This window comes from Gymnoscopelus braueri (assembly GCF_963280865.1).
Source record: "Gymnoscopelus braueri genome assembly, contig: SCAFFOLD_133, whole genome shotgun sequence".
NCBI lineage: Eukaryota > Metazoa > Chordata > Actinopteri > Myctophiformes > Myctophidae > Gymnoscopelus > Gymnoscopelus braueri.
This window is the reverse complement of record NW_027660720.1, coordinates 23,827-47,773: the sequence shown is the minus strand read 5'-3', so window position 1 is coordinate 47,773 and position 23,947 is coordinate 23,827. Positions and strand designations below refer to the sequence as shown.

At 43.3% G+C, this 23,947-nt stretch overlaps 1 protein-coding gene across 1 annotated transcript; it reads right to left on the bottom strand.

Moving 5' to 3' along the window:
* Positions 1-221: 221 nt before the first annotated feature.
* On the bottom strand, positions 222-18,263 carry LOC308081267 (uncharacterized protein; the record flags this gene model as incomplete). Its single annotated transcript, XM_080457654.1, has 12 exons — positions 18,199-18,263; positions 13,081-13,159; positions 10,317-10,892; positions 9,024-9,632; positions 7,754-8,329; positions 6,505-7,069; positions 5,623-5,765; positions 5,238-5,531; positions 3,787-4,428; positions 2,797-3,198; positions 826-908; positions 222-299 (listed from the first exon to the last, which is right to left on the bottom strand). Exons 2-12 carry the CDS (start codon positions 13,157-13,159, stop codon positions 222-224), a joined length of 4,047 nt encoding a protein of 1,348 aa, XP_080313780.1. The 5' UTR covers positions 18,199-18,263.
* Positions 18,264-23,947: the final 5,684 nt, after the last annotated feature.

Genomic DNA, 23,947 nt, shown 5'->3' with positions numbered 1-23,947 from the left:
GTCCAGGGGTGCCCAAAAGAGTTACAATTAAAGTATTTAAAAATATTTATAAACAAAAGTCACAAAACTCCTCCTCTTTTTGGCATCTGCCACTTGGATTAAGGTGACTTGATTGACAACAAAGGCCTGTCAGCTCCCTTCATGGCTTCTATAGAAGTATAGTAGGCAATGCAATGCTTTGTTTTTGAGGTGACCAGAAGGGGGTGCTGTAGCTGTAGTTGTCACTCCTTGTCTTTAACGTTTGTCAGCTTTAGTATGATGTCTGCTGGCAGCCCCAGTTTGACCAGTTCTTCTTTAAGCTGGAAGTGAAAAAAACAATGTTTTTGAAATGTGATAACGGCTATGTTCTCTTTTGTTTTAACTGGTTTAGATGGCATAGTTTGAAGGAAGTCAAGCTGGAGAAATAGTTTGACTGATAAATAGTTTGACTGATAAATATCATGTCTCTGTGTGTTATAATACTCAGGTTACCTTTCAGTCCGATAATCATTATAGTACCATTACTGTTCTGTCAAATAGCTTGCAAGACGTGCTGAGAAAATATGAAATATTGTACATTTTAAGTTTAAAGACCACATGAAATTAAATATTTTTCACACTCCTAGAGCATATCCGTGGTCACAAAGGAGATATATATATAATACAACAATGTTTGTGTATTTTTACGCCAAAAGTCCCCAAAAATCCAATCTCAGTCACTTCCTGTCAAACAAGGTAATGAGTGATTACAAAAGTAAGACCCTATGAATAATCATGAATCATGATTTCATTCACCTGTGTGATTATTTATTATATAAATTATCCTACTTAGTTTGATTACAGTACCTGCGGCAACACAATATTCTCGATGTCTTCCTCGGTTAAAGATGTCTCTGAAGAGAGCCCCATCCTCAGACCAATGACGTGACCTACAGGTAAAGTATCCCAGAATAAAAATTCAGACGGGTATGATATTGTTGATGATGTGGGTACAACCTTTGGTTAGCCAGGGGTGGAGCGTCAGGGGGGGCTGGCCGATCCCCGCCCCTGTACTCCATGTACCCGTGGCCGCCACATTAGATCACACAGACCTTTATAACCCTCACCACTAAATGTAGCCTTTAGTACTAACAACATCACTTGCTCTATTGACACTTTTTAACTTACATCATGACAGCTTTGAGAAAAGGAAAGGAAAACTAAAGATAATTTTATAAAACTTACGAGCTGGGAGTTCTGTTGTGGGCGGTGGGGTTGGTGGGATGGGTGGAGATGTCGCATTTGTTTTTGGTGTTGTATTAGGTGTAGTAGTTGGCGTTGTAGTAGGTGTAGTAGTTGGTGTTGTAGTAGGTGTAGCAGTTGGTGTTGTAGTAGGTGTAGTAGTTGGTGTTGTAGTAGGTGTAGTAGTTGGTGTTGTAGCTGGTGTTGTAGTAGGTGTAATAGTTGGTGTTGTAGTAGGTGTAGTAGTTGGTGTTGTAGTAGGTATAGTAGTTGGTGTTGTAGTAGGTGTTGTAGTTGGTGTTGTAGTTGGTGTAGTAGTAGGTGTAGTAGTTGGTGTTGTAGTAGGTATAGTAGTTGGTGTTGTAGTAGGTGTTGTAGTAGGTGTAGTAGTAGGTGTAGTAGTTGGTGTAGTAGTAGGTGTTGTAGTAGGTGTTGTAGTAGGTGTTGTAGTTGGTGTTGTAGTAGGTGTTGTAGTAGGTGTAGTAGTTGGTGTTGTGGTTGGTGTTGTAGTATGTGTTGTAGTTGGTGTAGTAGTAGGTGTAGTAGTTGGTGTTGTAGTAGGTATAGTAGTTGGTGTAGTAGTAGGTGTAGTAGTTGGTGTTGTAGTAGGTATAGTAGTTGGTGTTGTAGTATGTGTTGTAGTTGGTGTTGTAGTTGGTGTAGTAGTAGGTGTAGTAGTTGGTGTTGTAGTTGGTGTTGTAGTAGGTGATGTAGTTGGTGTTGTAGTTGGTGTTGTAGTAGGTATAGTAGTTGGTGTTGTAGTAGGTGTTGTAGTTGGTGTTGTAGTTGGTGTAGTAGTAGGTGTAGTAGTTGGTGTTGTAGTAGGTGTTGTAGTTGGTGTTGTAGTTGGTGTAGTAGTTGGTGTAGTAGTTGGTGTTGTAGCAAGTATAGTAGTTGGTGTTGTAGTAGGTGCTGTAGTAGGTGTAGTAGTTGGTGTTGTAGTAAGTGTAGTAGTTGGTGTTGTAGTAGGTGTAGTAGTTGGTGTTGTAGTAGTAGGTATAGTAGTTGGTGTTGTAGTTGGTGTAGTAGTTGGTGTTGTAGTTTCTGTTGTAGTAGTTGGTGTTGTAGTTGGTGTAGTAGCTGGTGTTGTAGTTGGTGTTGTAGCAGTTGGTGTTGTAGTTGGTATAGTAGTTGGTATTGTAGTAGGTGTTGTAGTAGTTGGTGTAGTAGTAGGTGTTGTAGTAGTTGGTGTAGTAGTAGGTGTTTTAGTTGGTGTTGTAGTAGGTGTAGTTGCAGCAGCAGTAGTTGGAACGTTTGTAGTTGCAGCAGCAGTAGTTGGACCGGCTGTAGTTGCAGCGGCAGTAGTTGGAACGTTTGTAGTTGCAGCAGCAGTAGTTGGACCGGCTGTAGTTGCAGCGGCAGTAGTTGGAACGTTTGTAGTTGCACCAGCAGTAGTTGGAACATTTGTTGTTGCACCAGCAGTAGTTGGAACATTTGTAGTTGCAGCAGCAGTAGTTGGAACATATGTAGTTGCAGCAGCAGTAGTTGGAACGTTTGTAGTTGCAGCAGCAGTAGTTGGACCGGCTGTAATTGCAGTGGCAGTTGTTGGAATGTTTGTAGTTGCACCAGCAGTAGTTGGAACATTTGTTGTTGCACCAGCAGTAGTTGGAACATTTGTAGTTGCAGCAGCAGTAGTTGGAACGTTTGTAGTTGCAGCAGCAGTAGTTGGAACATTTGTAGTTGCAGCAGCAGTAGTTGGACCGGCAGTAGTTACAGCAGCAATAGTTGGACCGGCTGTAGTTGGTGCAGCAGCAGTAGTAGGACCGGCTGTAGTTGCAGCAGCAGTAGTTGGACCGGCTGTAGTTGTTGCAGCAGCAGTAGTTGGACCGGCTGTAGTTGCAGCAGCAGTAGTTGCAGTAGTAGTTGGTGTAGTAGGCGGGGTTGTCGTAGTGTTCTGTTGGGTGGTTGTGCTTGGTTGTGTTGTGGTCGGGGTAGTGGTTGTAGTTAGTGTTGTTGTAGTGGTCTGTTGTATTGTAGTTTGGACCGTGGTTGTATTTGCTGCAGAGAGAGATAAAGATCATAAAGATGACAGATTTCACCTTAAATTGTACTTGAGTACAATACTTTAGTCCCGGGACAAAACATTGTGTGCGGGGCCCTAACTAGTGAAAATAGCAGATCTACAAGCTCACGTTGCTTCGCGCTGTGTTGCAAGCTTGTAGACCTGCTATTTTCACTCATTCTTAACCGGAAAAAAAGGCTTGCGACCCATAAAAATTGGTCCATGACCCATACATGGGTCCTCCTGACTGATACTTAGGGTGACCATATGTCCCGATTTGTGCGGGACAGTCCTGTATTTCAGTGACTTTTCATGCGTCCCGCAAATTGAGACGCTGTCTCAAGGCTCCACGTTGCTATCTTGTAGATCTACTATTTTCACTACTTTTTTAAAAAACTGTCTGTATCTTTTGCAGGTGGAGATCATAAAGATGACAGAATTAGCTTGAGCAAAAGCAAAAGTACCGGTACCTAAACTTGTACTTAAGTACAATATTAAAGTCAAAATAGCCTACTTTACACCACTTTATAAGACCTGTGAACACAAGGAAAACAACTGAACAAGTCTTTACATGACTGTTGTACCTGTGGTAGCGCTGTAGCAAATTGTACGCAGTACAACGGTGCACCTGGCATCATTCCATTGCCCGTTGATGGCTGGTCGATGGTTGATATAAATCGTCACGCAATCCCCATCACCGTTAGGCTCCCCAGGCGCCCAGTTTGCAGCCTCCGTGGTCACACTCTCCCCGGTTTCTACCCAGGTAAAGACACCATTCACTTTGCGGATGCCGATCCAGTATGATTCACGGCCGTCCACAGACACAAGCTGGTTTATGTAATCATTCTCCTCTCTGGTCCGGACGGCCACCATGTCTGTGAAGTTATCCTGGCACCACTGGCGTGCCTGGTACCAGTCACCGACCGGGTCAGTGCTCCAGTGGTACGTCTGTGCCTGAGCTGTAGTTGTTGCAGCAGCAGTAGTTGGACTGGCTGTAGTTGGTGCATTAGGAGTAGTTGGACCGGCTGTAGTTGTTGCAGCAGCAGTAGTTGGACCGGCTGTAGTTGCAGCAGCAGTAGTTGCAGTAGTAGTTGGTGTAGTAGGCGGGGTTGTCGTAGTGGTCTGTTGGGTGGTTGTGCTTGGTTGTGTTGTGGTCGGGGTAGTGGTTGTAGTTAGTGTTGTCGTAGTGAACTGTAGTGTTGTAGATTGGACCGTGGTTGTATTTGCTGCAGAGAGAGATAGAGATCATAAAGATGACAGATTTCACCTGAAATTGTACTTGAGTACAATACTTTAGTCAATGTACTTTATAGCTACTTTACACAATGACCAGTGAACTATTAGTCAGCACATGACAGTAGATCAGTTGTTCCTAAAATGTTTTGCCCGGGACAAAACATTGTGTGCGGGGCCCTAACAAGTGAAAATAGCAGATCTACAAGCTCACGTTGCTTCGCGCTGTGTTGCAAGCTTGTAGACCTGCTATTTTCACTCATTCTTAACCGGAAAAAAAGGCTTGCGACCCATAAAAATTGGTCCATGACCCATACATGGGTCCTCCTGACTGATACTTAGGGTGACCATATGTCCCGATTTGTGCGGGACAGTCCTGTATTTCAGTGACTTTTCATGCGTCCCGCAAATTGAGACGCTGTCCCGCATTTTGATTGATAGGCTCCAGGCTCCACGTTGCTATCTTGTAGATCTACTATTTTCACTACTTTTTTAAAAAGCTGTCTGTATCTTTTGCAGGTGGAGATCATAAAGATGACAGAATTAGCTTGAGCAAAAGCAAAAGTACCGGTACCTAAACTTGTACTTAAGTACAATATTAAAGTCAAAATAGTCTACTTTACACCACTTTATAAGACCTGTGAACACAAGGAAAACAACTGAACAAGTCTTTACATGACTGTTGTACCTGTGGTAGCGCTGTAGCAAATTGTACGCAGTACAACGGTGCACCTGGCATCATTCCATTGCCCGTTTATGGCTGGTCGATGGTTGATATAAATCGTCACGCAATCCCCATCACCGTTAGGCTCCCCAGGCGCCCAGTTTGCAGCCTCCGTGGTCACACTCTCCCCGGTTTCTACCCAGGTAAAGACACCATTCACTTTGCGGATGCCGATCCAGTATGATTCACGGCCGTCCACAGACACAAGCTGGTTTATGTAATCATTCTCCTCTCTGGTCCGGACGGCCACCATGTCTGTGAAGTTATCCTGGCACCACTGGCGTGCCTGGTACCAGTCACCGACCGGGTCAGTGCTCCAGTGGTACGTCTGTGCCTGAGCTGTAGTTGTTGCAGCAGCAGTAGTTGGACTGGCTGTAGTTGGTGCATTAGGAGTAGTTGGACCGGCTGTAGTTGTTGCAGCAGCAGTAGTTGGACCGGCTGTAGTTGCAGCAGCAGTAGTTGCAGTAGTAGTTGGTGTAGTAGGCGGGGTTGTCGTAGTGGTCTGTTGGGTGGTTGTGCTTGGTTGTGTTGTGGTCGGGGTAGTGGTTGTAGTTAGTGTTGTCATAGTGGTCTGTTGTGTTGTAGATTGGACCGTGGTTGTATTTGCTGCAGAGAGAGATAGAGATCATAAAGATGACAGATTTCACCTGAAATTGTACTTGAGTACAATACTTTAGTCAATGTACTTTATAGCTACTTTACACAATGACCAGTGAACTATTAGTCAGCACATGACAGTAGATCAGTTGTTCCTAAAATGTTTTGCCCGGGACAAAACATTGTGTGCGGGGCCCTAACTAGTGAAAATAGAAGATCTACAAGCTCACGTTGCTTCGCGCTGTGTTGCAAGCTTGTAGACCTGCTATTTTCACTCATTCTTAACCGGAAAAAAAGGCTTGCGACCCATAAAAATTGGTCCATGACCCATACATGGGTCCTCCTGACTGATACTTAGGGTGACCATATGTCCCGATTTGTGCGGGACAGTCCTGTATTTCAGTGACTTTTCATGCGTCCCGCAAATTGAGACGCTGTCCCGCATTTTGATTGATAGGCTCCAGGCTGCACGTTGCTATCTTGTAGATCTACTATTTTCACTACTTTTTTAAAAAGCTGTCTGTATCTTTTGCAGGTGGAGATCATAAAGATGACAGAATTAGCTTGAGCAAAAGCAAAAGTACCGGTACCTAAACTTGTACTTAAGTACAATATTAAAGTCAAAATAGCCTACTTTACACCACTTTATAAGACCTGTGAACACAAGGAAAACAACTGAACAAGTCTTTACATGACTGTTGTACCTGTGGTAGCGCTGTAGCAAATTGTACGCAGTACAACGGTGCACCTGGCATCATTCCATTGCCCGTTTATGGCTGGTCGATGGTTGATATAAATCGTCACGCAATCCCCATCACCGTTAGGCTCCCCAGGCGCCCAGTTTGCAGCCTCCGTGGTCACACTCTCCCCGGTTTCTACCCAGGTAAAGACACCATTCACTTTGCGGATGCCGATCCAGTATGATTCACGGCCGTCCACAGACACAAGCTGGTTTATGTAATCATTCTCCTCTCTGGTCCGGACGGCCACCATGTCTGTGAAGTTATCCTGGCACCACTGGCGTGCCTGGTACCAGTCACCGACCGGGTCGGTGCTCCAGTGGTACGTCTGTGCCTGAGCTGTAGTTGTTGCAGCAGCAGTAGTTGGACTGGCTGTAGTTGGTGCATTAGGAGTAGTTGGACCGGCTGTAGTTGCAGCAGCAGTAGTTGCAGTAGTAGTTGGTGTAGTAGGCGGGGTTGTCGTAGTGGTCTGTTGGGTGGTTGTGCTTGGTTGTGTTGTGGTCGGGGTAGTGGTTGTAGTTAGTGTTGTCGTAGTGGTCTGTTGTGTTGTAGTTTGGACCGTGGTTGTATTTGCTGCAGAGAGAGATAATGATCATAAAGATGACAGATTTCACCTTAAATTGTACTTGAGTACAATACTTTAGTCAATGTACTTTATAGCTACTTTACACAATGACCAGTGAACTATTAGTCAGCACATGACAGTAGATCAGTTGTTCCTAAAATGTTTTGCCCGGGACAAAACATTGTGTGCCGGGACCCAAACTAGTGAAAATAGCAGATCTACAAGCTCACGTTGCTTCTCACTGTTTTGCAAGCTTGTAGACCTGCTATTTTCACTCATTCTTAACCGGAAAAAAAGGCTTGCGACCCATAAAAATTGGTCCATGACCCATACATGGGTCCTCCTGACTGATACTTAGGGTGACCATATGTCCCGATTTGTGCGGGACAGTCCTGCATTTCAGTGACTTTTCATGCGTCCCGCAAATTGAGACGCTGTCCCGCATTTTGATTGATAGGCTCCAGGCTCCACGTTGCTATCTTGTAGATCTACTATTTTCACTACTTTTTAAAAAGCTGTCTGTATCTTTTGCAGGTGGAGATCATAAAGATGACAGAATTAGCTTGAGCAAAAGTAAAAGTACCTAAACTTGTACTTAAGTACAATATTAAAGTCAAAATACTTTACACCACTTTATAAGACCTGTGAACACAAGGAAAACAACTGAACAAGTGTTTACATGACTGTCGTACCTGTGGTAGCGCTGTAGCAAATTGTACGCAGTACAACGGTGCACCTGGCATCATTCCATTGCCCGTTTATGGCTGGTCGATGGTTGATATAAATCGTCACGCAATCCCCATCACCGTTAGGCTCCCCAGGCGCCCAGTTTGCAGCCTCCGTGGTCACACTCTCCCCGGTTTCTACCCAGGTAAAGACACCATTCACTTTGCGGATGCCGATCCAGTATGATTCACGGCCGTCCACAGACACAAGCTGGTTTATGTAATCATTCTCCTCTCTGGTCCGGACGGCCACCATGTCTGTGAAGTTATCCTGGCACCACTGGCGTGCCTGGTACCAGTCACCGACCGGGTCGGTGCTCCAGTGGTACGTCTTTGCCTGAGCTGTAGTTGTTGCAGCAGCAGTAGTTGGACCGGCTGTAGTTGCAGCAGCAGTAGTTGCAGTAGTAGTTGGTGTAGTAGGCGGGGTTGTCGTAGTGGTCTGTTGGGTGGTTGTGCTTGGTTGTGTTGTGGTCGGGGTAGTGGTTGTAGTTAGTGTTGTCGTAGTGGTCTGTTGTGTTGTAGTTTGGACCGTGGTTGTATTTGCTGCAGAGAGAGATAGAGATCATAAAGATGACAGATTTCACCTTAAATTGTACTTGAGTACAATACTTTAGTCAATGTACTTTATAGCTACTTTACACAATGACCAGTGAACTATTAGTCAGCACATGACTGTAGATCAGTTGTTCCTAAAATGTTTAGCCCGGGACAAAACATTGTGTGCCGGGACCCAAACTAGTGAAAATAGCAGATCTACAAGCTCACGTTGCTTCGTGCTGTTGCAAGCTTGTAGACCTGCTATTTTCACTCATTCTTAACCGGAAAAAAAGGCTTGCGACCCTTACAAATTGGTCCATGACCCATACATGGGTCCTCCTGACTGATACTTAGGGTGACCATATGTCCCGATTTGTGCGGGACAGTCCTGTATTTCAGTGACTTTTTATGCGTCCCGCAAATTGAGACGCTGTCCCGCATTTTGATTGATAGGCTCCAGGCTGCACGTTGCTATCTTGTAGATCTACTATTTTCACTACTTTTTTAAAAAGCTGTCTGTATCTTTTGCAGGTGGAGATCATAAAGATGACAGAATTAGCTTGAGCAAAAGCAAAAGTACCGGTACCTAAACTTGTACTTAAGTACAATATTAAAGTCAAAATAGCCTACTTTACACCACTTTATAAGACCTGTGAACACAAGGAAAACAACTGAACAAGTCTTTACATGACTGTTGTACCTGTGGTAGCGCTGTAGCAAATTGTACGCAGTACAACGGTGCACCTGGCATCATTCCATTGCCCGTTTATGGCTGGTCGATGGTTGATATAAATCGTCACGCAATCCCCATCACCGTTAGGCTCCCCAGGCGCCCAGTTTGCAGCCTCCGTGGTCACACTCTCCCCGGTTTCTACCCAGGTAAAGACACCATTCACTTTGCGGATGCCGATCCAGTATGATTCACGGCCGTCCACAGACACAAGCTGGTTTATGTAATCATTCTCCTCTCTGGTCCGGACGGCCACCATGTCTGTGAAGTTATCCTGGCACCACTGGCGTGCCTGGTACCAGTCACCGACCGGGTCGGTGCTCCAGTGGTACGTCTGTGCCTGAGCTGTAGTTGTTGCAGCAGCAGTAGTTGGACTGGCTGTAGTTGGTGCATTAGGAGTAGTTGGACCGGCTGTAGTTGCAGCAGCAGTAGTTGCAGTAGTAGTTGGTGTAGTAGGCGGGGTTGTCGTAGTGGTCTGTTGGGTGGTTGTGCTTGGTTGTGTTGTGGTCGGGGTAGTGGTTGTAGTTAGTGTTGTCGTAGTGGTCTGTTGTGTTGTAGTTTGGACCGTGGTTGTATTTGCTGCAGAGAGAGATAATGATCATAAAGATGACAGATTTCACCTTAAATTGTACTTGAGTACAATACTTTAGTCAATGTACTTTATAGCTACTTTACACAATGACCAGTGAACTATTAGTCAGCACATGACAGTAGATCAGTTGTTCCTAAAATGTTTTGCCCGGGACAAAACATTGTGTGCCGGGACCCAAACTAGTGAAAATAGCAGATCTACAAGCTCACGTTGCTTCTCACTGTTTTGCAAGCTTGTAGACCTGCTATTTTCACTCATTCTTAACCGGAAAAAAAGGCTTGCGACCCATAAAAATTGGTCCATGCCCCATACATGGGTCCTCCTGACTGATACTTAGGGTGACCATATGTCCCGATTTGTGCGGGACAGTCCTGCATTTCAGTGACTTTTCATGCGTCCCGCAAATTGAGACGCTGTCCCGCATTTTGATTGATAGGCTCCAGGCTCCACGTTGCTATCTTGTAGATCTACTATTTTCACTACTTTTTAAAAAGCTGTCTGTATCTTTTGCAGGTGGAGATCATAAAGATGACAGAATTAGCTTGAGCAAAAGTAAAAGTACCTAAACTTGTACTTAAGTACAATATTAAAGTCAAAATACTTTACACCACTTTATAAGACCTGTGAACACAAGGAAAACAACTGAACAAGTGTTTACATGACTGTCGTACCTGTGGTAGCGCTGTAGCAAATTGTACGCAGTACAACGGTGCACCTGGCATCATTCCATTGCCCGTTTATGGCTGGTCGATGGTTGATATAAATCGTCACGCAATCCCCATCACCGTTAGGCTCCCCAGGCGCCCAGTTTGCAGCCTCCGTGGTCACACTCTCCCCGGTTTCTACCCAGGTAAAGACACCATTCACTTTGCGGATGCCGATCCAGTATGATTCACGGCCGTCCACAGACACAAGCTGGTTTATGTAATCATTCTCCTCTCTGGTCCGGACGGCCACCATGTCTGTGAAGTTATCCTGGCACCACTGGCGTGCCTGGTACCAGTCACCGACCGGGTCGGTGCTCCAGTGGTACGTCTTTGCCTGAGCTGTAGTTGTTGCAGCAGCAGTAGTTGGACCGGCTGTAGTTGCAGCAGCAGTAGTTGCAGTAGTAGTTGGTGTAGTAGGCGGGGTTGTCGTAGTGGTCTGTTGGGTGGTTGTGCTTGGTTGTGTTGTGGTCGGGGTAGTGGTTGTAGTTAGTGTTGTCGTAGTGGTCTGTTGTGTTGTAGTTTGGACCGTGGTTGTATTTGCTGCAGAGAGAGATAGAGATCATAAAGATGACAGATTTCACCTTAAATTGTACTTGAGTACAATACTTTAGTCAATGTACTTTATAGCTACTTTACACAATGACCAGTGAACTATTAGTCAGCACATGACTGTAGATCAGTTGTTCCTAAAATGTTTAGCCCGGGACAAAACATTGTGTGCCGGGACCCAAACTAGTGAAAATAGCAGATCTACAAGCTCACGTTGCTTCGCGCTGTTGCAAGCTTGTAGACCTGCTATTTTCACTCATTCTTAACCGGAAAAAAAGGCTTGCGACCCTTACAAATTGGTCCATGACCCATACATGGGTCCTCCTGACTGATACTTAGGGTGACCATATGTCCCGATTTGTGCTGGACAGTCCTGCATTTCAGTGACTTTTCATGCGTCCCGCAAATTGAGACGCTGTCCCGCATTTTGATTGATAGGCTCCAGGCTCCACGTTGCTATCTTGTAGATCTACTATTTTCACTACTTTTTTAAAAAGCTGTCTTTATCTTTTGCAGGTGGAGATCATAAAGATGACAGAATTAGCTTGAGCAAAAGTAAAAGTACCTAAACTTGTACTTAAAGGAGAATTTTGGACTAAGTTTTTCTTACCTTTTCTATGACGTTATGATATCTTAGGATGAATGGTACAGTAGAAACATTTCATAACTCGATCCCGGGTCCGCCACAGCTTAAAACGTGCGCGGATAGGCCTTGCGTTAGATCGCATATTTTAATAGTTTTTTTTTTCGTTTTTTTTTTGTGAGATCTGACGTTCATAGTGACAGAACACTAAGAAAAACCTAAGTCTCGCTAGACGAGATTGAAATCTCGAGATTGAAATCTCGTCTAGCGCGACTTCTGTTTTTTTTTTTTTTTTTGACAGTGTTCTGTCACTATGAACGTCAGATCTCCCCCCCCCCCCCAAAAAAAAAAGCTATTAAAATATGCGATCAAACACAAGGCATATCCGCACACGTTTTAAGCTGTGGCGGACCCGGGATCCAGTTATGACATTTTTCTACTGTACCATTCATCCTAAGATATCATAACGTCATAGAAAAGGTAAGAAAAACTTAGTCCAAAATTCTCCTTTAAGTACAATAAGTCAAAATACTTTATACCACTTTAAAAGACCTGTGAACACAGGGAAAACAACTGAACAAGTCTTTACATGACTGTTGTACCTGTGGTAGCGTTGTAGCAAATTGTACGCAGTACAAGGGTGCACCTGTCATCATTCCACTGCCCGTTTATGGCTGGTCGATGGTTGATATAAATCGTCACGCAATCCCCATCACCGTTAGGCTCCCCAGGCGCCCAGTTTGCAGCCTCCGTGGTCACACTCTCCCCGGTTTCTACCCAGGTAAAGACACCATTCACTTTGCGGATGCCGATCCAGTATGATTCACGGCCGTCCACAGACACATGCTGGTTTATGTAATCATTCTCCTCTCTGGTCCGGACGGCCACCATGTCTGTGAAGTTGTCCTGGCACCACTGGCGTGCCTGGTACCAGTCACCGACCGGGTCGGTGCTCCAGTGGTACCAGTGACGGCTCCAGAGAATTCTGGCAGGGGGGGCTATGTGGGGGCTGACTTTTTTCCAGCGGGGGCTTGACGCGCGCGCGTGCATGCGTCCCGTGACGCGGGACCCGTGATGCAGTTTCGGCCCGGTTTCGGGTCCAAAAATGTGCGGGTTCGGGCGGGTTTTGGTACTTTATCTCGGTTTTAGGGTTAGGGTTAGGGTTAGGTTAGGGTTACATTATTTAATTCACATTTTTGCCTGATTTTACCGATTTATTATCAAAAAAGAAAAGAAAAAAAATCCATAAATATTTTTTCTTAAAAATTGGGTTTGTGGCAGGGGGTGCTTAGGGGGGGCTAGGCTTTCGCCAGGGGGTGCTTGTGCCCCCCCAAGCCCCCCCCTGGCGCCGTCCCTGAGTGGTACGTCTGTGCCTGAGCCCCTCTACCTGCCAGGTCTGAGGTCAAGCAGAATGAATTTACTTGATGGATAGATAGTATCAAACAGTCATGGAAACTACAGTAAGTAAGATTATGCGTGAGTGGGCCTTTTTTTCAATTACTGTTTTTCATTTATTTTTTTGAAAATGACAATGAAAAAATATAGAATTAAGTTTAAAGTGGTTATATTAAACGATAGTTGAAAGGAATAACACACCTTGGATGAATACAATCACGGCTACAATCAACAGTCTGTGATACATTCTGGGTCTAATGTGGATCAGTCCTTGGAACATCTGGGGGAAAACATAAAAATGTATCATTAATAATAATGATAATAATATTAATAATAATTATGATAATAAAATAATAATAATAATTTTACAGCAGTTTCAACGAATGACTGTGATCTGGTTAAGAATGCTTTCCATAAGCCAGCTGCTGGTTGAACTGAACTGATGAGAGAAACGTGCTTTTGTCTGTCATGCTTCAGTCCCGCCCCCACTTGCTGTGTGTGTGTGTGAGTGTGTGTGTGTGTGTGAGAGTGTGTGTGTGTGTGTGTGTGTGTGTGTGTGTGTGTGTGTGTGTGTGTGTGTGTGTGTGTGTGTGTGTGTGTGTGTGTGTGTGTGTGTGTTGTGTGTGTGTCGTTGTCGTCGTCGTTGTCATCATCATCACCACCTTTATTTTTTAAACTCATTTACAATAGACAATGGAACACAATTAAACCCAATACAGATTAGTGTAGACAATGAATGTGAATCAGAAGTAAAATTACCCCTACAGTATTATGTGTATAATTCTGGGACTTCCTGATAATAAGATTGTTAACAAGTTCCATTGACGTTTGTTTAATCTTTGAACTCATGCTGCAAGGAAAAATGTGTTGTTGTCTTGGATTAATTAGAAACCACCAACAAAGAAAGATTGGCACAAAATAATCATGCAGTGCATGCCGTTGGAATTTTTAACCTGCCTGCCACGCTCCACAACTGATGCCTTCTATAAAATATGGGACCCATATTTGCAATTTATTGGCCCTCAATTAGCTGACACTTTAACAATAGGATTCCTTAACATACATATATATAATACTGTATTTTATGGTCCGATGTAGGTATGTGGAGTCTATATTTGTAAAAACATGGTCCTTTATTTGAACAAAAAAAAAGGGCAAATGCAAATTTTAAATATGCTCTGCGTTTCATTAAAAGAAACTAAAATACCATGAGGGCTGACTCTCTGGCAAATAAGTTACAAAACCATGACACAAATGAATTCTGGAAAGAAATCAAAGTACTAAATAACTGTAAAACATCTTTACCAACAAATATTGATGGTGTAACTGGCCCTGAGGAGGTTGCTCAGTTGTGGCAGAAACATTATTATGAACTGTTCAATTGCGTGCAAAGCAACTCCTTCGTAGTGGTAAACATTGTTAATAATGATGAGGCTGTGACTATCACCTCACTAGAAGTTTATGATGCAGTCAGGATGCTGAAAGACAATAAGGCGTGTGGTATGGACAAGATATCTGCTGAGCATTTAAAGTATGCAGGCAGAAAACTATGTCCCTTACTTGCTATCTGTTTCACTGAGTTTTTAGTTCATGGTGTTTTACCAAAGTCCCTTTTATCTGTTTTATTAGTGCCTATCATTAAAGACAAATCTGGGAAATTGAACAGCTCAGATAACTACCGACCAATAGCCCTGGCCAGTATTTTATCTAAGGTCTTAGAGAGAACTATACTGAACAAATTGGAGGTTTATCCTGACCTCTGTCAACCAGTTCGGTTTTAAACCTAGACATAGCACAGACATGTGTATATTTGCCTTAAAGGAAATTTTAGATTTATATAACGGACAAAATACCACAATTTTTACATGTTTTATTGATTTGTCTAAAGCCTTTGATCGTGTTAATCACGAAAAGCTGTTCAAAAAATTACAAAACAGAGAGGTCCCTACATTTTTAATAAGAATCCTGGTTTTCTGGTACGCACATCAGACCATGTGTATTAGATGTGGTAACTGTGTTTTTGCTCATTTCACAATAAATAACGGAGTCAGACAGGGAAGTATTCTTTCTCCTTTGCTCTTTAATTTATATATGGATGACCTATCTAAGTAGCTGAGCAGCTGTGATACAGGGTGTCGGGTTGGTAACAAAATAATCAACCACCTGATGTACGCAGATGATTTGGTAATCCTCTGTCCATATAGTGCTGGCCTTCAACAGTTACTGCAGGTCTGCTCTCAATATGGCTCAGACTGTGACATTATTTACAATGCAAAGAAGAGTAATATCATGATTATAAGAAGTAGAGAAGACATTAAACTGTCATTTCCTGTCTTTCTTCTGTCTGGTACTGCCCTTAAGGTTTGTGATGAGGTCAAGTACTTAGGCCATTATTTGACAAATGACCTATCTGATGATAGGGACATCTACAGACAACGTAGAATGTTATATGCACAAGCCAACATGCTTGTTCGTAAGTTTAGTATGTGTTCAGCTTCTGTGAAGTCCACACTATTTAAAGCTTTTTGTACACCTATGTATACTGCCCACTTGTGGCGGCGCTACAGAAAGCGCAGTATGCAGAAACTCAATGTAGCTTATAATGATGGCATGAGACTGCTGCTTAAAGTGCCACGATGCAGCAGTGCAAGCAAAATGTTCATTAGTATCGGTGTACCCACCTGCTCCGCAGTGCTGCGGAACCTCATGTACAAATGTATGTGTAGGCTGTCTGATTCTGCCAACAGCATCATTTTAATCCTGATTAACCCTTTATTTAGCTCGGTCAGGTTTGTTTCTAAACTGTGGAACCATTGGCGGGTAAGCCTGTATATGAATCTGTGATTTTAATGTGGACTATGTCCGCCTCTGTTGTTTGTGTATTGTATGTTTTATGTGCTATGGACCATGTGTCCTTAATAAAGTTTGATTGATTGATTATCTGTGTCCTTTGTTTTGCAACATGTCTGAGCTGAGCTGTTTGTGTTTGTTTTGTTTTGTCTTTGTCATAAAATGTAAAAATCAATACAAAATATTATTGAAAAAAATAAGTAAAATTACAACAATTTAAAGAGTAGCCTACTTAAAACAGTACCTAAAACAGCTAAACCAAAAACCAAAATAAATTGTTTAAAACCAGGCACAATCTCGAGTAAAGGTAAAAACCATTGCTCTGAACCGACCAAATGGTGGTAAGGAACTGATTTTTTATGACTTTTGAAGCTCATTCCATGAGCTGGACCACTGCCAGAGAATGCTGCCTTGCCCAACTCTGCCTGAGCATGAGGAGTTTTGAGTGTTTAAAAAGGCACTGGAGCAGATCTGGTAAGTGTTCCATGTCAGCAAAGAACAAATGTAAGCAGGGAGCATATACAGATTAGACAATGAATTAGATAAGTCAATAAATAAAAACAAGTACCAGTGTTTATCCCATATCACTGTCGGAGACCCCAACCCTAACCCATAAAGTGCACAATGGTGGGTGCCATAATTATCACCAGTCCATCTTAAGACAGAGTGATAAACGGTGTCAAGGCGCTTTAAGATTGATGGAGCAGCAATCCTATAAATAATGTCACCATGAGCCAAGACTGAGTGGAAAGTGGCTTCAATCTTTTGAGAATTCTGTCTCCGCCCCCGGCTAACAGAGCACAGCTCTACACCCCTGTTGGTCAGACTCTGGAAATCACCATCAACACGATGGCAACATTCTCCACGTGAGTAAAACAAAACAAGTACAGTATGAGGCTTCTAGTTTGATGGCAGTACACTGGAGCACTCAGCCATTAACCATCCAACACAGTGTTTTCACAGTCACTAACAAAATCTCCCATCAGCACTGACATTCTCAAGTACAGTAAGCAACAACTGTAATTGGTGGTGCTTACGTGCATTGCGTGGGTTCGTGCGTGGGTGTGGGTGCGTGCATGCCAGGGGCGCAGCCATGGGTGGGCCTGGGTGGGCCGTGGCCCACCCACATAGAGAGCTGGCCCACCCAATCGATTTTGCAAGAAAAAACTTTTTTTTATAATTAATTTTTGGATAAAAAATTGGTAAAATCAGGCAAAAATATTAATTAAATAACATAACCCTAACCCAACCCTAACCCTAACCCTAAAACCGAAATAAAGTAACAAAAAAACGCCCCAAAACGCCCAATATCCGCGCAATAACCAGAAATAACCGTGCATTTGTAGGGGACACATGCACGCGCGCGCAGGTGCCCACCCGCTCCTGCTCAGGTCCAGCCTATACTAGCGTTCTGGCTGCGCCACTGGTGCTTGCATGTGTGTGATTTTGTGTGCCAGCAGTATTCCACTGCCAACTTACAAGTTTCACTAATGATAGGCTATAGTCTACAGTATCTCTTTCCACTGGAGGCTACTATGCAGCCAAACAGGTATACTTTGCCTTCCAAGGACTTTAATTAATTTTGTTATCACTGAGCCCAGAAATCTGATACGTCCTACCTTGAACCATAACCCTGGATCGGTTCTTTTTGCAACTTCGCAATTCGTTCTTGCATCATCCAGATGAAGCCATTTGAATTGTCTTTTCTTGTCATGTCGTGTCTGAATTTCTAATGTGCCAAATTATGTATTTTGGGTTGTCCTTTGGTGTACCACGTCTTAAGGGTTTCTGAACATGTGATTTACCAATTGAAGTCATTTAGTTCCCGTTTCGGTGTCCTATGGTGTCCCTAGTGTTTCTGAAAGTCTGAAGATGTAAATTAAAACCATCTTTGATGGTGTCGTAGGGTATCTAATCTGTAGTTCAGTGGACCCCACAACATGGACCTGACTGGGTCAGGACAGGGACCGTTCACCCTGAGATGGACGCCATCGCAGTCAGAGAATGGACAGCATCACCCTGTCTGCTTTGTCGCTCAGGCTACCTTGAGGTATGTCTGTATAGCCTTTTAAAATGTTATAATTATATTGTGTTGTATTACTGTGTCATAAATTCAGTTCTATGCTACCTTTTTATTATTATTATTATTATTATTTTCAAATATACATTTACGTATTTGTTTATTTTAGAGCATTACGATAAAGCAATGTCGTTGTTTTATCTCAACTGCTGCAACCCCATACATAGAGTCATAGTTTGGACACACGCTACAGTACATAATGATGTAGTCTACTGTAGTATAACATTACATCTACTGTATAGACCAGATCAGAATGGTTGAATGCTTGTAAACAAACAGGGATTTCCAAGTTGAATATCTAATATAATAATAATAATAATAATATAATAATAAATAAATAATAATATAAGTATAATAATAATCATTGTAATCATAATCATAATAATTACCGCAGTTTCAGCGAATGACTGTGATCCGGTTAAGAATGCTTTGCATAAGCCAGCTGCTGGTTGAACTGAACTGATGAGAGGAACATGCTTCTGTCTGTCATGCTTCAGTCCCGCCCCCACTTGCTGTGTGTGTGTGTGTGTGTGTGTGTGTGTGTGTGTGTGTGTGTGTGTGTGTGTGTGTGTGTGTGTGTGTGTGTGTGTGTGTACGTGTACGTGTGCGTGCGTGCGTGTGTGTGTGTGTGTGTGTGCGTGCGTGCGTGCGTGCGTGTGTGTCGTTGTCGTTGTCATCACCACCTTTATTTTCTAAACTCATTTACAATAGAACACAATTAAACCCGATACAGATTAGAGCAACAGACAGCAGAGGAGACGGCAGAGAGGCAGCAACAGCAGCACAGCCAGGAGAGAAGCCAGAATAACAGGTAGACAGAGAAGATTAAATAGCCGCCCAGATAAGGAGAAGAGATCATGTAAGGCCACATGCTCTCTTGATCAGGTTGGCATGCTGCCTTGAGTTGCCTGCCTGAACTAGCTCTGCAGGCTTCGCATCATTTTTGTTGAGGTGAGAGGTCCACATTTCCTGTGGTCTCTCTTGTCTTGGATTGATGCCGCTCTTGCCTGTTCGAAAGTCTCAATTGGGTAACTTGGTGCGGCACCAAGTTACACAAGGCATTGAGAAGGAGGTGAAAATTGTGTGTGCGTGCACGTGCGTGTGTGTGGGTGCGCGCGCGTGCGTGCTTCACACAGGTTTGATTGATTAATAGATTTTTTTATTTTTTATTAAATACTTTATTAACAGTTTGCAAAAACAAGCACAGAGAAGTACAGATCAATACAAGGTCTGTTAACACATTCCCTGCCAGAGGTGTTTTTTAGAAAAGGTTCCCCCAGTGCCAGGATTTTGACCATTCTGACTAATATTTGAGGACTCACAGATTGGTTTGTGCTATGACTATGAACACATGGAATATCTCAAAACAAAGCTTAGAATCTCTTCTTTCATTTAAAAAAAGTTTATAGCATGTTCCGTTTTTTAGCTAGAGGTAGTTGAATACAGCTTGGTTTGACCAAAAACTGACCTTTTTTTCATACATTCAGAGTTATAAGCAATTTAGTAAAATAAACACGTTTAGAGACATACAAATAATTTCAAAAGTCTTTGACGTTTATTTTGCGCCTTCATTGACATCAGTCATGTAAACAATACTTTACAAAAAAAAAAAAAAAAAAGAAGCTTTTGGACACATTTTATCACACTTTTATCACACCGTTTCAATGTCAATGGCATGTCAAGTGCAACACAGCTCATTTCAACTCAACTCAAGTCTTTCTTTTCAAAGTAATAAATTGTGTGTGTGTGTGTGTGTGTGTGTGTGTGTGTGTGTGTGTGTGTGTGTGTGTGTGTGTTGGCTCAATTGTTACAGGGTTATTACAGGGTTGTTACAGGACATACTGAAGCAAGAAAACATTTTCTGAGTTGATCCATCATCATCATCATCATCATCATCATCATCATCTGTCAGTCCTTGACTTCTCTGGTCAATAGTTGCCCATGTTACATGAAATGCAAAAAGAGTGAAAGCGTGTGTGTGTGTGTGTGTGTGTGTGTGTGTGTGTGTGTGTGTGTGCGCATGTTTTTCAAAAATAAACCTTCTTACAGTGATACACCGAGTAGCAAAGAGGATGCAAGGGGACCTTGCAGCCTTTGCATGCGTACCTTGTCTCCTTCCGTTCCCCCTGGCGGATACAGACTCGGCATGCCCTAGTTGGACCAGACTTGTTCTCAGTGGGTGGGAACGTGACCAGCTGATGGGCTGCAGAGCGATCCAGTCTGGTCTCAGGGTCATGGCCCTTTGGGCCCACCTCCGCCACCCACGCCGCGGCCTCATCCGGCGACCACTCCGCCCACTCCACCTCCTCCTCCTGCGCACACTCCTCCACCTCCTCATGCACCTCCTCCTGCTCCTCCTCCTGCACCTCCTCCTGCACCTCTTCCTGCACCTTCTTCCGCTTCTCAGGAAGCGGAGTGCCGGTCCATGACTTCACTACAGCATGGGTGAACTGGAACAATGTTTTTACACGCTCTGCTGCCCCCTGGTGCTTTACTTTGTAAAGCACAAAGCTATTGTACAAAGCCAGCTGGATCAGGTACACTGCAAATTTCTTGGGCCACTTCTTGGTCTTCCTGGTGAAGAGATAGTAGGCCAGGTTCTGATCGCACATGTCCACACCATTCATGTAACTATTGTAGTCTACAACGCACACTGGCCTCGCCTCGGACACCTTCTCGCTGTGGTGTTTCTTCTTTTCAGCCACAGTGGTCATCTCATCTTTGTGGATGGTGGAAACCATGGTCACAATCTTGGCTTCCTTGGCCCGCCATGCCACGACCATCACCTCCCCCTGATGACGCATCAAAGTGGACCCAACTGGCAGCTTGGACTTTTTCACATTTGCTATGGCTGGTGGCTGCCTTCTTCTTTGGCGGAGGGTCCCGCACACATGGGTGCCCTGCTTGAGGAGGGCTTTACTGTGCTTCACACTGTTGTAGAGGTTGTCCATCCACAATCGGTACCCTTGACCTGCAAGGCCTCCTAGCAGGAAGGTGACGGTTTCTGGGATGGTATACTTGATGCCACAGTATGGCTTCATGTTGTGAAGATAGCCGGTTGTGGAGTCACAGAGCATATATGATTTGATGCCATACTTTATGGGCTTTGACGGGTTGTACACTTTGAAACTTAGGCGACCTTTGAAACACAGTGTTCCCTCATCAATGGTGATGTTCTGGCCTGGTGTATACATTTCCTGGAAATTTGCCAGGAGGGAGTCCAGGAGTGGGCGCACTTTCCACATCGGGTCTTCAGAAGGAGTGTCATTGAAATGAAGGTTGCTCCAGATCAGCTGGAAGCGGTTCCTGCACATGATCCTGCCGAAGAACGGCGTTGTGAGGTTCTCGTCGGTTGACCAGTAATGTGAAAGCTCAGGTTTGGAAATAAGCCCAGACAGAAACAGCAGCCCCAGGAAACGCTTCAGCTCTGCAACGGTCAATGCTATCCAAACGTTTCCTCTGGCATGTGGCTTCTCTGAAAGTCTCTGCTTATCATATGTGTTTTTAGCATATGTGTTTGTATAATTGCATATCTCCTGGAGCAGAACATCAGGCAGGAGTAGCTCTAGATAGTCAGCAGGGCAGTCGGAGTCGAGCTCAGCAGCAGCACCCTGAGGGCCCGGATTCACGGCAGTAAAGGGGATGAGTTTAGGCTGCCAGTCTGTGTCAGACCACACATCCACAGGAGCTGCAGCTGTAAATATACATAAATAAAATATCACTTTAGGCTTTTAGCAAACACTCTTATCCAGACAGAGCGACTTACAATAAAGCCCACCCACCTACCCCCCGCCCCCCCAAAAAAAGAATAAAAATAGCAGATCTACAAACTCACAACATCCTGCATCCCCCTCCAAAATAAGAATAAAAAGAGCAGACCTACAAACTCACGACAAGCTTGTAGATCTGCAATAATGTGAAATAAGAATTTAGAAAACACTCTTCCAGACAGAGCGACTTACAATAAAGCCCACCCACCTACCCCCCGCCCCCCCAAAAAAAGAATAAAAATAGCAGATCTACAAACTCACAACAAGCTTGTAGATCTGTTATTTTCTATGGCATCACACAATATAACATAGTAAATATATAGGCTACATTATCATCATTCATAATCAGACAGAGTGTGTCCCCATGCTACAGTGTTGTGTGTGAATCTACTGTCAGTCCAATTCAGATCAAAGAGGACTTTAAAAAGGTTTGTTGACATGAACTGGATTTTTTTTTATGGCACCACACACATGCATGGTAAATATATAGGCTACATGTACCATTGTTCTGTGGTGTTTTAGCAATTTTGTATTCCTGTGTACAAGTGTCATACAGAAAAAGTTCTTACCTCTGCTAGATGGTCCGGCCAGGGCTACGTCCTCTACATCCTCAACCATGTCACAGTCTGAAATGAAATATCAAATACTTGGTAAATATTATGAACATCAAATCAATTTAGGTATTTAGCAAACACTCTTATCCAGACAAGAGTGACATACAATAAAGCACACCTGCCTACTTCCCCCCCCCCCAAAAAAAGAATTAAAATAGCAGATCTACAAACTCACAACGAGCTTGTAGATCTGCTATTTTTTATGGCATCACACAATATAACATAGTAAATATATAGGCTACATTATCATCATTCATAATCAGACAGAGTGTGTCCCCATGCTACAGTGTTGTGTGTGAATCTACTGTCAGTCCAATTCAGATCAAAGAGGATTTTGAAAAGGTTTGTTGACATGAACTGGACATTTTTTTATGGCACCACACACATGCATGGTAAATATATAGGCTACATGTACCATTGTTCTGTGGTGTTTTAGCAATTTTGTATTCCTGTGTACAAGTGTCATACAGAAAAAGTTCTTACCTCTGCTAGATGGTCCGGCCAGGGCTACGTCCTCTACATCCTCAACCATGTCAGAGTCTGAAATGAAATATCAAATACTTGGTAAATATTATGAACATCAAATCAATTTAGGTATTTAGCAAACACTCTTATCCAGACGAGAGTGACTTACAATAAAGCACACCTGCCTACTCCCCCCCCCAATAAAGAATAAAAATAGCAGATCTACAAACTCACAACGAGCTTGTAGATCTGCTATTTTTATAAGGCATCACATAATATAACATAGTAAATATATAGGCTACATTATCATCATTCATAATCAGACAGAGAGTGTCGGTGGTGCTACAGTGTTGTGTGAATCTACTGTCAGACCAATTCAGATCAAAGAGGATTTTTGACATGTACTGGACAAGACAGGATCAAAATGTCGTTTACTTCAAGGTTGTTTACATGACCTGGGGCCTGTTCCTCGAAAGGTGAATTAAATAAGCCTGGATTTAAGTCAAATCCAGGCTTGACAAAGTCGGGTCCGTATAGCCTGGTTTATTCGGTTCCTGGAACGCCAAGCCAGGCTGAAAAGGAGCGACTTTGTCGAGCTAGGCCTTGTCAAGCCAGGCTGTGTCGAGCCAGGATAATGAAGCCAGGCTTCACTTATTTCTATAAAAGACGATGAAAGTCGATAGCAGAATCCTTGAACTTGACCAATCATGGAGCCCAAAACCAGAGCGGCGTTCTTCTCTGTGGCTGAACAGCAGCACTGCAGCAGCTCATGGAATCTTACAAGGAAGTAAAATTTATAATAAGCAAGAAAGGAAACACGGCCGCAATAAAGGGGATGAGTTTAGGCTGCCAGTCTGTGTCAGACCACACATCCACAGGAGCTGCAGCTGTAAATATACATAAATAAAATATCACTTTAGGCTTTTAGCAAACACTCTTATCCAGACAGAGCGACTTACAATAAAGCCCACCCACCTACCCCCCGCCCCCCCAAAAAAATAATAAAAATAGCAGATCTACAAACTCACAACAAGCTTGTAGATCTGTTATTTTCTATGGCATCACACAATATAACATAGTAAATATATAGGCTACATTATCATCATTCATAATCAGACAGAGTGTGTCCCCATGCTACAGTGTTGTGTGTGAATCTACTGTCAGTCCAATTCAGATCAAAGAGGACTTTAAAAAGGTTTGTTGACATGAACTGGATTTTTTTTTATGGCACCACACACATGCATGGTAAATATATAGGCTACATGTACCATTGTTCTGTGGTGTTTTAG